Source organism: Ipomoea nil, unplaced genomic scaffold (assembly GCF_001879475.1).
Source record: "Ipomoea nil cultivar Tokyo-kokei standard unplaced genomic scaffold, Asagao_1.1 scaffold1596, whole genome shotgun sequence".
In the NCBI taxonomy this organism is placed as follows: domain Eukaryota; kingdom Viridiplantae; phylum Streptophyta; class Magnoliopsida; order Solanales; family Convolvulaceae; genus Ipomoea; species Ipomoea nil.
The window spans coordinates 1803656-1817167 of NW_017618024.1; the positions used below are offsets into that span (position 1 = coordinate 1803656).

Genomic DNA, 13512 nt, shown 5'->3' on the forward strand with positions numbered 1-13512 from the left:
GTGCAAGCGCTTCCACCAACAGCTCCGCTTTTCCGAGGTAGTCACCGGGCGTAGACGCCCCTTGCCGGAGCGCCTGAAACTGACCAAGCAGGCTTAAACATCGTGCCTGCGTGTTGGAACCGAGGGCGGTGCAAATGGATCTCCATACGTCTGCGGCAGTATCCCGGCCAACCGCGAGATGCAGAACTTCATCTGACATCGAGGATATGAGAAGGCTCAAAATCGACTGGTCCTGGAGAACCCAGGCCTTGTGCGCCGTGTTGGGGGTTGACGGAGCAGTGGTCGCGCCGGATCCCGATTCGTCGAAAGTGGTTGCGGACAGAAACGCCGGTGGGCATGGTGTGGTGCCGTCCACATAACCGATGAGATCCTGACCTCTGAGAAACGGGAGAAGCTGGGTTCTCCAAAACACAAAATTTCTTGAGGTCAATTTCATTGAGATGAAATGGTGGGCTCCGGACAACGGATTTCCGGTCGCCGGAGATGAGCTGCCGGCAGTGGCGGATGGGGTTCTCTCGGAGGAGTGCGACGACATGGTGGGGTAAGGAGGGGGTTGTGTGTTTTGCAGTGGAGGATCGTGTTTAGGCTGATACCAGATGAGAATTCAAATTTCAATTCAATCAGAAAAGATAGGATTACAGGAGAGTATATCTGAAGCTATCTCTAACTGTTCCTATCTAACAGGTTATTAACAGAAGACTTATTCTAGCCACATACAAATAACTATAGTCTATAAATATAAACATATTAATAACACTAATATTACTCACAAAGATGTAATGTTTAGGGATGAAGAAAAAATAATATGTTGAATTTAGGTATAAGGTTTGTAGAGTTTAAATAGAAAAAAAAATATTCGGATAAAAAAAAAGGTTTAGAAATGGGGATTGATGTATGGATTTTAACTATTTATATTTGAAAAGAAAAAGTCTACAAAGTCCTAATATAAAAGAGTTTATAAAAGTTTGTAACTTTTTGAATACCAATGGACTTTTAAAGACTCTTTAAAAGTCTTAATCAAATACCACTTAAACTTTTAAAGACTCTTTAAAAATCTCAATCGAATACTTCTTGACTTTGTAGGACTTTCGAATTAAATACTTTCAAACTTCTAAAGTTCATAGTCTCTAAGAGTATGAAAATCAAGATAGAATACACCTAAGTGACCTAAGTATTCTTGCTAGAGCTTCCTTTCATAGGGGTTTTAAGAAGAATGGGGTTAAGGAAAAACGATGAAAGGCGGTTGAATAAAAAAAAAATCCAAGAAAAAATTATTATGGAAAACGATAATTTTGTCATTCAAGATAAATTAATTGATTGCAACTTTTTTTCCGAAAGGAATTAATTGCAATTTGATTGTTGGTGATTAAAAATTAGACCAAAGTAACTAAATGTGACAATGTTTTAAAAATAAACAAATATGAAAAAGTTAATAATGGATGACTAAGGGGGGTGTATTCAATCATGACTTTTGTAGACTTTTAACGACTTTTAAAATGATAGATTTTAATAAACTTTGATGGACTTTCATAGAGTCGTCCAAAACTTTTTAAAACTTTATAAGACTCTATAAAAGTCTATATAAAAAACATTCATAGATTTTTATCAACTTTTTTATTTTAAAAAGTCTACAAAAGTCATTGAAATTCTAAATTGAATACACCCTTACAAACTTTCAATGATTTTAATTCTTATCATTTACAATTTTCTTACAAAACATTTATAATATATCATAAAATTCTTCTTATTATATAGTTCTTCACCCACATCAATATTCTCAACATTATTATTTTTATTCATAATATGCTGAGACTTATATGCTAATTGCTTATATATATTATTAATAAACATCAACAAAAAAAAAAACTATTTCATTAGAAATTCATAACAGTATTGAACAATAAAATTATAATAAAAGACTTGATAATGAAGAATATATAGGATAATGAAGAAAAAAATAATTTTATTGAATTTAGATAGGTTTATAGAGTTTAAATAGGGAGAAAAAATAGAGTTTAAATAGAGAGAGAGAAAACATTCAAAGTTGTTAGAAAGAAAAATTGAAATCTTGGGGTTGATGGTTGGATTTCAACTATTTATATTTGAGAAGGAAAAGTCTACAAAAGTCTTCAAAAGTCTTAAAATTAAAAAGTCTACAAAAGTTCATAACTTTTTGAATACCACATGACTTTTAAAGACTCTTTAAAAGTCTTAATCGAATACCACACGACTTTTAAAGACTCTTTAAAAATCTTGATTGAATACCGCCCGACTTTTAAAGACTCTCTAAAAGTTTGAATTGAATACCTCCAAACTTTTAAAGTTCATAAAAATCTTTAAAACTCTATGAAAGTCATGATTGAATACACCCCCCTAAATATGAAAATGATCCAAAAGTCACGGAATCAAAGTGATAAACTTTGCACTTATACCAAAATAACTTCTTGTTGCAATTAATTATATATTTGGTCACCTGGATGATATGACATTTTAATGACGGAACTATTAGTTATGTTTGCTCCGTAATACAAACAAACAAACAAAAAAAACACTTAATTTGTTAGGAAAAAAAGACTGAAATAAGACGTTTTTGTTGTGCATAGACAATAATATAACGATTTTAAAAATTGGACAAAAGTGAGAAAAAGTACTTTAAGACATGTGTTTGGCGTCAGAAACGTATGTCTCAAATGCATTTGAAATTGTTTTCGAAATGTTGACACATACGCAAGTGAGACTAGTGATAATTTATACTCCGTAATACGAAAAAAAAAATTCACTTTTCCCCCCTGTATTATATACTTATAGCACTTTTTCTCCTTGAATTATTTAAGTGACAGTTTTCCGCATATGTTAAATGACATATTTACCCTAAAATAAATATTTCATTTATTTTTCTTCTCCAACGAATTAAAACCACGATTTGGTTCAAACCGAATAGACACTATAGCAACCAAACAGAGAGGTTATGATGACAATTTAGAACCGGAACCCGAAATTTAGAATTTATTAAAATTGCGAACCGAAACTGCCAGTTCATGTTCTGAATTGAAAAAATAAATACATTAATTGTTGAATTTAGAATATTTTAAGATAAAAAACGAAAATTTTAAAAGAAAATTTGAACGAGCTGTTCAAATTGGATCTGAAACCGTGAATTGACAGTTCAAAATCAAAATCAAATCGCGGTTATATATACTTATATGTGAGAATCAGAATAAATGCAAAAAGAACATACAGCTATTTGCAAATATTATAATTCTAATAATTTTAAGCTAATGCTAATAGTTGTTCCGATTTGAACCTCTGGTTCACGGTTCAAGATCGATCTTTTTTAGTTCACGATTTTAATAAACGGAAACCCAAATATTGAGTTATGGTTCTGAATCATAACAAAAAAAATTTGATTTGATTGCTAGTGTCCGATTTAGTTCAAATCGAACTGTGGTCATCCGGTTTAGTGAGCACGGTCTAGCCTCTGTGGTTCATGTTCAGTTGAGTTACCATGATTTACAACTTCCCAAATGCTCTGTCGGGTGGGGTGTGGGGGACCCTTAGGGTTGGGATTCAGCCTTTTGGAAGAATACATTGTTGAAGAAGAGAAATAAATAAAATATTTATTTTAAAGGTAAGGATGTCTATTTAATATATCAGGGAAAAAAATTGTCACTTATATAATAATTGAAGGGGACAAATGTGGATGCATGAATAGAAAAAAATGATATAAGCATATAACTCAAGTAGAAAAAATGTCATTTTCTCAAAAAACAATCATGGCGTGTCTGCTATTTAAATTACTTGAAAACCAGACATTTTAATTTGTTCAACGCACTTTATTTTTCTATTATGCATTAAAAATGTACTACATTAATCATCTTATACACTTAAAATTCAATAAAAATAAAAAGTCAATAATCATCTTATACTACATTATTATAAAAAGTCAAGCCTATTTCTCAATAGGAACGGCTCTAACTTTATATTATTATTATCTAACTCGCAAGCTAAAAACATAAAATACTAGGAAAAAATACCAAAATTAGAACACTCAAAACAAATTCGCCCACTCAGTCCATTCAATTTTCTGCATCACAAAAAGCAAATATTGCTTTATTAATTGCATTTTTAAACTCTAATTTTTAAGGCCAATTGAATATGAGAAACCTCTTAAGCATTTTAATTTGATGAAGGGGGTCTGACTTCTGAGTTTAATAATATCAAGCAATACAAAATTAAGTTACAACTAGCTTTCAAAGAAGATATAGGGTAGAATCTGAATCTGCTTGTCAGAAAACAAAATAATCCACATTGACAACAACTGGTCCTCTAACAAGCAAAAACCAAACATGTTTTGTAATAAAATTTGGGAAACTCTTGGAAGAATAAAAACACTGCTAAAACTGAGGAAATGAAATTTAAGAGGCTGCTGCTGCTCCCTTCTTCCTTGGAGTTGCCTCAGTACCTATACCACCAAACATAATAAATAAACAAATTGATAAGATGAACCAGATATGGTTGCCTATAAATGAAATTTACAATGTGTGGGTTGCAAATAGCAATAGTATATTAAGCGTTTTACCTTCTCTGAAGTTGGTCTTGAATCTACGAGGAACATTGCGAAGATACCTCATGCGGCCAGTTCCAGTAGTCTTTCTCCTAATTGCCTTGACACTCCAATTATCTATAATGCAACCAAAAAAAAAAAAAGTTGAGAAAAAATTAGAGCCCCAGCCCAAACAATGTACAATTCCAAAATATAAAGCAGTAAACCTGGAAAATAGAAAAAGAGTAACCAAAAGAACATTTATAACCAACACATTCTATGTTGAAGCTGAGCATGAAAACAATGTTATACAGACTAGACAAGAGCTAAAGCAAGAAGAAAAGGAACTGATAAAATATAAATCTGTGATCTGCCAGAGTATGTATGAACAACTCAGTCCCTTAGATGTTCAAAATAGATTGCAATCATGCTTGCAAATCATTACAGGTCTGTATAACTCATCATCATTGTTCAACATACTCTGTTAATGAATAATAACAAAAGGCAGGATAGTAACACATATAAACTGAGATCATTTCTGTCAACTCTGTTAGGAAATGAACACTAGTACTTTCCCTTAAAATATAGGAAGCTAACCATAAATTTTTCTCATTGAGTCTCACATTAAGACAGATGAAAAGGTATGGAAACACAGCATGCTTACATAAACTAATTCAAAATGCCCCACATATGGAACTGCATGTGTATCCAACTATCCATAATTAGCCCCAGCAATAAATAAAAAAAGAAAGAAAAGAAAAGAAAGACTTGCTATGTCCTCGGGTGTGCATAAGAAAACCAATCCATCTTAACCAAATTGAATTAACCAAAATTTGTAAATGTTATTACCGAATTAACAAAAACCCTACAAATATAAAAGCCCAAATTTAAAAAATGTAAGTATATATATAGAATTTCAGTTAACAGTATAACACTGAACTAACCAAACTGAAATTCTATAAAACCTTTAACCATATTTCTGTTGGTTAAAAAACAGTTAACCAAAAAATTCTTAGGTTCGGTCACTTTTACCCAAAGTTTGCATATGACAAAATGCCAATGAGACCAAACAAAAAAAAGGCATAAACCACATTGCATCGATGATACATTTTTCCTACATTATTATGAATTTAGACTAAAAATAACCTTTCTAATCAGAATACAACACAATGGAATAAATATCAAAAGATACCCCAAAAAAAGTAACTGCATTTACACATAAACACAATCAATTCCAAAATTGCAAGCTACAAAATGCTTTACTCAACTTCAAGTGACTAACTCGATGAAGAACAAAACTAAGGAAAACAAAAAGAAAAAAAGAAACAGAAATAGCAATAGCAAATTGATGAACACAGATGAATTAGTCAAACATAGAAAACACCAGAATACACAAGTACAAGAATTAGAGTGACAACGAGAGAAGTGGCGTACATTTTCTAATGCGTGCAGCAGGATAGGCACAAGCGGAACACCGGCTCTTCTGGATATGGAAGCTGCGGCGGCCGCATCTCACACATAGTGTATGTGTCTTGTTCCTCCGCTTACCAAAACTTCCGGTACCTTTTCCCTGTCAAAGTACACAAAAATCCACACCAATTCAACTACACACCAACGCACCATAGTTATCAATTAGCGCAGATCCATAGGGCGGAGAGACGAAGGAGAAATAGTACCGTACCATTTGCGCAGCGGAGGCGAAAAACCCTGGCTTCTGAAGTTCGCAGTAGATCTCGTTCTTAAAATGTTTTCACGATGTTTTATATGAGCGTTGCAAGTGGACTAGGGTTTTGGAGTGCGCGTTTTCTTCAACGGGCTTACGGGCCACCGAAGTCGACTAATTTTATGCTTGTTGGTGTTAGGTTATATACTCAGCCCGTTACACGAAACCCACCAAAGTTGCCCCAATAGAGGCAATTTCAATCATTATTGTATGGACCATGGTCCACATAAGTTGTGTGGACCATATTTTGTCTACTGTAAAATAATGTACATTCAGTACAAACATAATGTATATTCAGTACAAAAATAATGTACATTGTATTCAGAGGATGTACATTATTTTTGTTCTGAGTGTACATTATATTATATAATGTACATTCACTACAAAAATAATGTACATTTAGTATATTAAAAATGTACTTTTTCTTATGGTCCACATAACATTGTGTGGACCATGGTCCATACAATAATTTGCCAGGCAATTTATATCCTACACCACGGCGCGCGTTGCACTATGCGCCCAGATGCAAAACGACGTCGTTTTAATTATTTTTTTTTTCGAAATTTCCCGCCTCAGTGAATGGCAGTAGTTTTTTCTTTAAAAAAAAAAACTCGCTGTTCAAGAATGTACATAATGTTATACTAGAATACACATAATGTTATACATGAATGTACATAATTATATAACAAAATATACATACTCTTTTTAAAAGATAATACACATCATCTAACATAATACATAATAAACATAAACTTTTAACATAATACACATCAACTCTTAACATAATACACACAAATTTTCTGATTCGGATGTACATAATTGTATAAAAAGAATGTACATAATTGTATAAAAAATACACATAACTGTATGAACCAATACACATAACGTTGTGAACAAATACACATAACGTTGTGAACAAATACACATAATCTCAGCAACTTCCTACCGCGCCTCCCAACAGTACCCCAAAACAACGTCGTTTTGGGAGGCGCGCGGCGCACAGTGCTATGTGCGCCGTGGTGTAGGATATAACGATTGCCCAATAGACTAGTACACAATGGGCAATTTATATCCTACACCACGGCGCGCGTTGCACTATGCGCCCAGATGCAAAACGACGTCGTTTTAATTATTTTTTTTTTTTTGAAATTTCCCGCCCCAGTGAATGGCAGTAGTTTTTTCTTTAAAAAAAACCCGCTGTTCAAGAATGTACATAATATTATACTAGAATACACATAATGTTATACATGAATGTACATAATTATATAACAAAATATACATACTATTTTTAAAAGATAATACACATAATCTCATGTTGGTCCCGATAGGGTGGTAGAAAGTCTAGAAGGGGGGGGGGGGGGGGGTGAATAGACTTTCTAAACTTTTTCACAAATTAAATAACTCTTTGGTAACTTCAACTCTAAGTAGCAAGTAAATAGAGTAAGTTTAAACTGCACAGCGGAAAAGGTAGTATGTAAAGAGTTATGCCCAATTAATGAATTAAATACGCATGTAAGATGAATAAAGTGACAGAGGGATCTTGAATATATAAAGGAGATGGTCCACTCAATATATAATAACAATATTCAAGATTGTAAATAAATATCGTATCACGTCGACCGTGTAACGAATGTTACATGCAACACGTCAAACTTGCTTAGAATAATTCAATATTTAAGCTCGAGAAGTTTGAGTCACATGCATACGTGAAGACACACTAAACCCGAACGATTAAGATTGATTGTGAATAGTAAACGGGTTAGTCGGATAAGATAGATAGGTAGAGCAAATTATGTAAGTGCGGTATGTAAATGAGAGAGGCAATTTATAATGGTTCGTAAGTGGCGTAATCTTCCTAGTCCACTTTTCTCCTCTCGCGTCTAGGAGAAATTCACTATTTTTTTTTACACACAGTTACAATAGTGAATAAGCGCTACACAAGCACTTCTTCCGGATGTCTTGCACACAGCTACACCCAACTCCGAGTGTCTCGCACACAGCTACACTCAACTCCGAGTATTTCGCACACAGCTATACTCAACGCCAACTAAGTGTCTTGCACACAACTACACTTAGCAACTACGAGTGTTTTGCACACAGCTACACTCACTAGAGTATTTTGCACACAGCTATACTCTTTTTACAATTACAAATACAAAGGTAATTGTATCTCTCTCCAACTAGATTTGAGACTATTCAGACTAAGTCTCTAAGAATATTTGAGCACTTGCACTTTTAAATTTTCGTGTGTATTGCACTTCTATCTCGTGTCTATCTTGTTCACCTCTGCTCCACACACACTTTGTCTTCAAGTCTTCATGGCTTTTTATAGTCAATCAAATATATCCGTTGGAGTGGGATAATTTGATATTTGAAATTTGAATCTTCATAGCCTGATATTGTTGACAATAGTAGGTCTTCAATTTTGATTTGATTGTCAACTTGCCTGACAAATAATATTTTATCACAACTTGATTTTCTAATTGTTTTTTTTTTAATATTATTTTTCTTGTCACATTGAATATCCAACGTATCTTTGAAATAAATTCATCTGATAGATTTATTTCTAGGATAAGTTTTTATATTCATGTCTTCATAAATATTTTTTCCGTTCTGATCAAATGTCTTTCAGGCAATTTTGGATTCTTGTGGCATGTGGGTAGACTTGGAATAAATTCCTTCGAATTAATCCAATTTCTGATCATCTTGCTTCCTTGCCACATTGTGCTCCTTTGACTTGAACATCGTGCTCCTTGACTTGAGCATTGTGCTTTTCTGATTTGGTCACATTGTGCTTCTTTTGGACACATCGTGCTTGTTCACATTGTGCTCCTGTAGAACATCGTGCTCCTTAGCACACATTATGCTTATCCGCATCGTGCTCCTTTTAATACATTGTGCTCTTTTGGTAGCATTGTGCTCCTTAGCACACTGTGCTCTTTTTAATACATTGTGCTCTTTTGGTAGCATTGTGCTTGTCCGAAAACTTGACTTGTAAAAGTTAAGTCCTTGGGGGGAATTGATCTCGAGTGTGATCATTTTGAGTAAGGACTTCTACCATTTCGCCGTTAGGCTCATCCAGTCATTCTTTGCAACGCCATTCCTTTATGCTTCTTTCTCGGATGAATACTCGTAGGACCAAAATTAATTTCTCAAATTAATTTTGTTCTTCCTATGGTAGATTCCTTTTGACTCGATATTCTGATTTATGATGCCTGTACTAAAAGACCTAAAAACTAAGGGGATCTAAAGTACATTTGGCTCATCAAAACTTACAAAAAAATATTCCTATCAATTTTCCCCCTTTTTTATGACGCCAAAACCTATACTCAGTCATTTGGCTTGTCTTTTAAAAACAATTATTTTTCAAAAGATTTTATTAACTTAGACATAGCCAAGACGAGTTTAACATTTGATTTTGACTCTAGGAAAGGTATTTTTAGCAACTAAAATTCCTATTCGCATTTTTGGATTTTAATAATAATGAATTTTTTGCATTTTTCCAATTTATGCGATTTGATACAATCTAAGCTAAAAATGTTACCTTTCAAGACAAATAAAATAAATAAATAACAAGGAAAACTTAATAGCATCATAATCAGATATTTCGAATCATTCCAACTTGTTCCAAAATGTTCATGGATTCATGTTCCCGTGGACCATACAAAATAAATGTGACAATCATACAAATCATTTAATGACTTTGTTTCTCTTCTCTTTAAGCACATGATTTATATGATTTTGAACATCAATGAAATTGTCACTAATGGCATAATTGTTGCATACCTGCCCAACTGAATAATAGTTGAATGCTTCGATGATGTTGTTTCCGAGCAGTATACCTTCTTCATACCATATGATGCATTCTTCTAGGCTTCTTCCATTTTGTAGCTCGGCATCATTGACTTTGATATAGTCCTTTAGAACCATGATCATCAAAGCTCTAGCATAGCTTTGGATTCTTCTGAAATTCTCGTTTGAAACCCACAAATTTTGATCACTTGGACCACTCTTCTTCATACCCTTTGGTAGATCATTCAAAGTCACCAACTTTGGCATTTCAACTCTACCATCTCTTGGTGTGGATTCCAAATAGAGAGCTGCACGGTTATATCAATTGATCTGCCTCCTCCACCTCTACTACTGCTTGTGCCAACATTTCGGGTGGCCATAGCAGTCATCATCATTTCAAGCATGCCTTCCAAATGACTGAATCTCTCTTCCCCCTTTTTGGCGTAATCAAGGAGTGTATGAACCGATTCTCGAAGAGATGAAATAGATTCGGAAATATTCTCATATGATCCCCGAAGGCAGCCTACTTTGGTGTTGACGGAGATGAGATCCGTGTGGACATCACTAATCTGCTTCTCATGTTGATGAACAACATTGAGAATTCCTTAGCTTTGACTCACGGCAATTGCTTCATTTGCCTTTCCAGAATTCTTGAGGATTTGAGAGAGTTGGATGTAGAACTCATTGAGTTGCCCCTTGACATTTGCATTCAATCCTTCAACTTGTCTCTCAAGTGCTTGGTGGGTGTCGATCAAATGTTGTTGACTCCTCCGATTTTCATCAAAAGATGTTTCAAATTTTCCACCTTGAGTATTGACAACATGATCCACATGAGTGTAGATGCCTTGAAACATGCTTTCCATTCGGTCAACAAGGCTTAGTACAACTTTCTCCAGATTTTCCAAATGTTCCTTTGAGGTTGTGCCATCAATGTCTTGCTCTTCTCGGGTTGTGGGAACACACCTTGCTCCTTCTTGAGCAGAATTGACTTCAAGCATGTGAGATTGTGCTTGATTTTCCACTTGATATCCTTCTCTTTCCGGTGTGTGTAACACGTGCGTGTTGCCTTGTCCACTTTCTGCATGAATGGATTGAATTTCCTCCGTGTGTTGGCTAGCTTGCATGGCATTTTGATCTTGACTTATTTCAGTGAAATTCAAAACACTCACATCATATAAACCACTGTCCATTAAATGTGCACCACATGTGACATTTTCTTCTTCTACATTCCTTGTGACAAATTCCTCAATATCAACTAGGAAATCGTCTTCCGTAGGCATTTCTCCTTGGACTGTGACATCAACAGTAGCTTCGGCCAACTTAGCTTTTAATTTATTCACAAATATTCCATTCACCGTAGACATCAAAGTTGCATGGCCAACATCAAAATTACCAATCCAATTCAAGGAAAATAATTCTTCTTCTTGCATACTTGGTCCTTTTGTCATCAAATCTTGATAGGAACCAAGTCTCCATTTTCTCCAATTTAGGACTCTTCGGTATTCACTCACCAACACCAAATCAAGTCCATCAACTTGATGAATCTCCTCATTCAACATTGTTTCCAATTCGGCAATTTGGGAAAATGAATTTATGAAACTTTGGCTTGTATTGGGATTGTGACTTATGGTAGGATTTTGGCTTGTGTTTGGATTTTGGCTTGAGGTAGGATTTTGGCTTGTGTTTGGATTTTGGCTTGAGGTAGGGTTTTCATGGGATTGAGTTGAGGGTTGAGAGGATAAACCAAGAATTTCTACAATTGGCCTTTTCCTAGCAGGAATGCCTCTCGGTTTCCTTTTTCTTTTGGAGCTCAAATCAGTTGATTCCTCATGATCCTTAAACAGTATCTGGTTACTTCCAAAAGGCTTTCTTGATCTCATTGGTAACCCTTTCATTTTTATAATTTCACCAATAAGCAAACCGAACCCTAGGATACGGTTGAACTTCCCATTCCTAATTTTTGCACCTTTCACAAAATGTGCAATCCGGCTCAAGATAAGTTTACTCCAGTCTCCCCTAACTCCATTTATCACAGCATGCAAATATCCAATTCTCACGGGTGATATATCCTCCATACTATTCAATTTGCACAACACACATTTATAGAGAATTCTAACTAGCATCTCATACTCATGCTTCAAGTCAGATTTTTGACCGGAAAGATTTGGTTCGAGAGAAGCATTCTCATTCCGAATTTCTGACCAAATTTCCGTGTGATCATATGTGTGAACATCTAAGTCCAACAGTGGTTGTTCTGGACTAGATATAGGCAGTCCAAAGATTGTGTGCAACTCATGTTCATCAATGGTGATGAGAGTTCCATTCACGGTGGACTCAATGGTCCATCCAACAACCTTGGCATTCATATAAAAATCTGCTACATCTTCATCATAAAATCCTGAGTATGGATAAGAACATAACCTCATGAGATTACTTTGTTGAAGTGCATGGATGATTCTTTGTGCAAGATGTGAGTTCTCGGCTTCTTTTAGAAATCCTTGAGGGTCAAAACTTCCTCCGGCCTTGATTCCAACTGCTAGCTTCGAGAGGTTGAGTTGTGTAGAGTGTTCTTCATTCGGTTGAGAGCTTGAATCTCCAATGGCAGCCATAATGTGCTTGGTATTTTTAGAGATTGAGGGATTGAAGATTTTGAAAGAGATGAAGATTGAGTGTTTCGGCTATGGAAGGTGAAAAGATTTTGAGAGTTTTGAGTGTAATAGTGGCTCTTCCAACCGGTTGGGTGGAAGGGAGGTGTCTTTACACAAATATCCTCACAACTTAAATGTTGACTTTTAATAAGTGAGGGGTATTTTTGATATTCCAATAGCTTCCAACCTTTGACCTAACTGATAGTTAGTTTAGGTTATATATTCTCCATCCAATTTGTCTGCTGATGTGGCGCCAAAAATTTAGATACTCAGACTGATTTTACCTGAAATAAAATTCATAGAGCACTAAATCTGTTCCGAAAATAATATGTATATATCTACACGTTTTATGTAGATGGAAGAAAGAGAAATTCATTCTTTCTAGACTATTTATTATGCACAACTACCATAAAAAGGTGTTCTTATTTAAGGCAACTTATCATCACACCATCTTGTCACTCTTAAATGGTAAGATTGTGTAGATCTAAATGATTTTTATTTGTGCATATATGTATGTAGATACACGGTTAGAATATAAATACATGCAATTGAGATAGGTAGACTTTAAATGTAAAGATGTGACAACTTTTGCATGTGTGACACATAGGCACGAAATAAAATCAGATAAGGTATCAAAATTTCAGATGAAAATTGAGCTTATAATTTAAATAGAGTTTAGAGACTTAGCTCAATTCAATCATGCCCATCTCGTGTCTTAATTTCAAAAATCTTGATTCACACAGAGGCTTTGTGAGAATATCAGCTAATTGATTCTCGGTCGGGATGTATTCGATTGATAATTCCTT

General features: G+C 34.7%; 1 protein-coding gene across 1 annotated transcript; it reads right to left on the bottom strand.

The window, feature by feature from the left end:
- Nucleotides 1-4199: 4199 nt before the first annotated feature.
- On the bottom strand, nucleotides 4200-6335 carry LOC109190982 (60S ribosomal protein L37). Its single transcript, XM_019341584.1, has 4 exons — nucleotides 6225-6335; nucleotides 5978-6113; nucleotides 4580-4681; nucleotides 4200-4462 (listed from the first exon to the last, which is right to left on the bottom strand). The coding sequence occupies exons 1-4, from the start codon at nucleotides 6225-6227 to the stop codon at nucleotides 4416-4418; spliced, it is 288 nt and encodes a 95-aa protein (XP_019197129.1). The 5' UTR covers nucleotides 6228-6335; the 3' UTR covers nucleotides 4200-4415.
- Nucleotides 6336-13512: the final 7177 nt, after the last annotated feature.

What these genes read in the sequence shown, in the direction of transcription:
- LOC109190982 (XM_019341584.1), bottom strand. An exon ending in TGCTGCACGCATTAGAAAAT is followed by an intron (nt 4,682 to 5,977) that starts GTACGCCACTTC and finishes GTTGCATTATAG; the next exon opens with ATAATTGGAGTGTCAAGGCA. An exon ending in CAAGACCAACTTCAGAGAAG is followed by an intron (nt 4,463 to 4,579) that starts GTAAAACGCTTA and finishes TTGGTGGTATAG; the next exon opens with GTACTGAGGCAACTCCAAGG.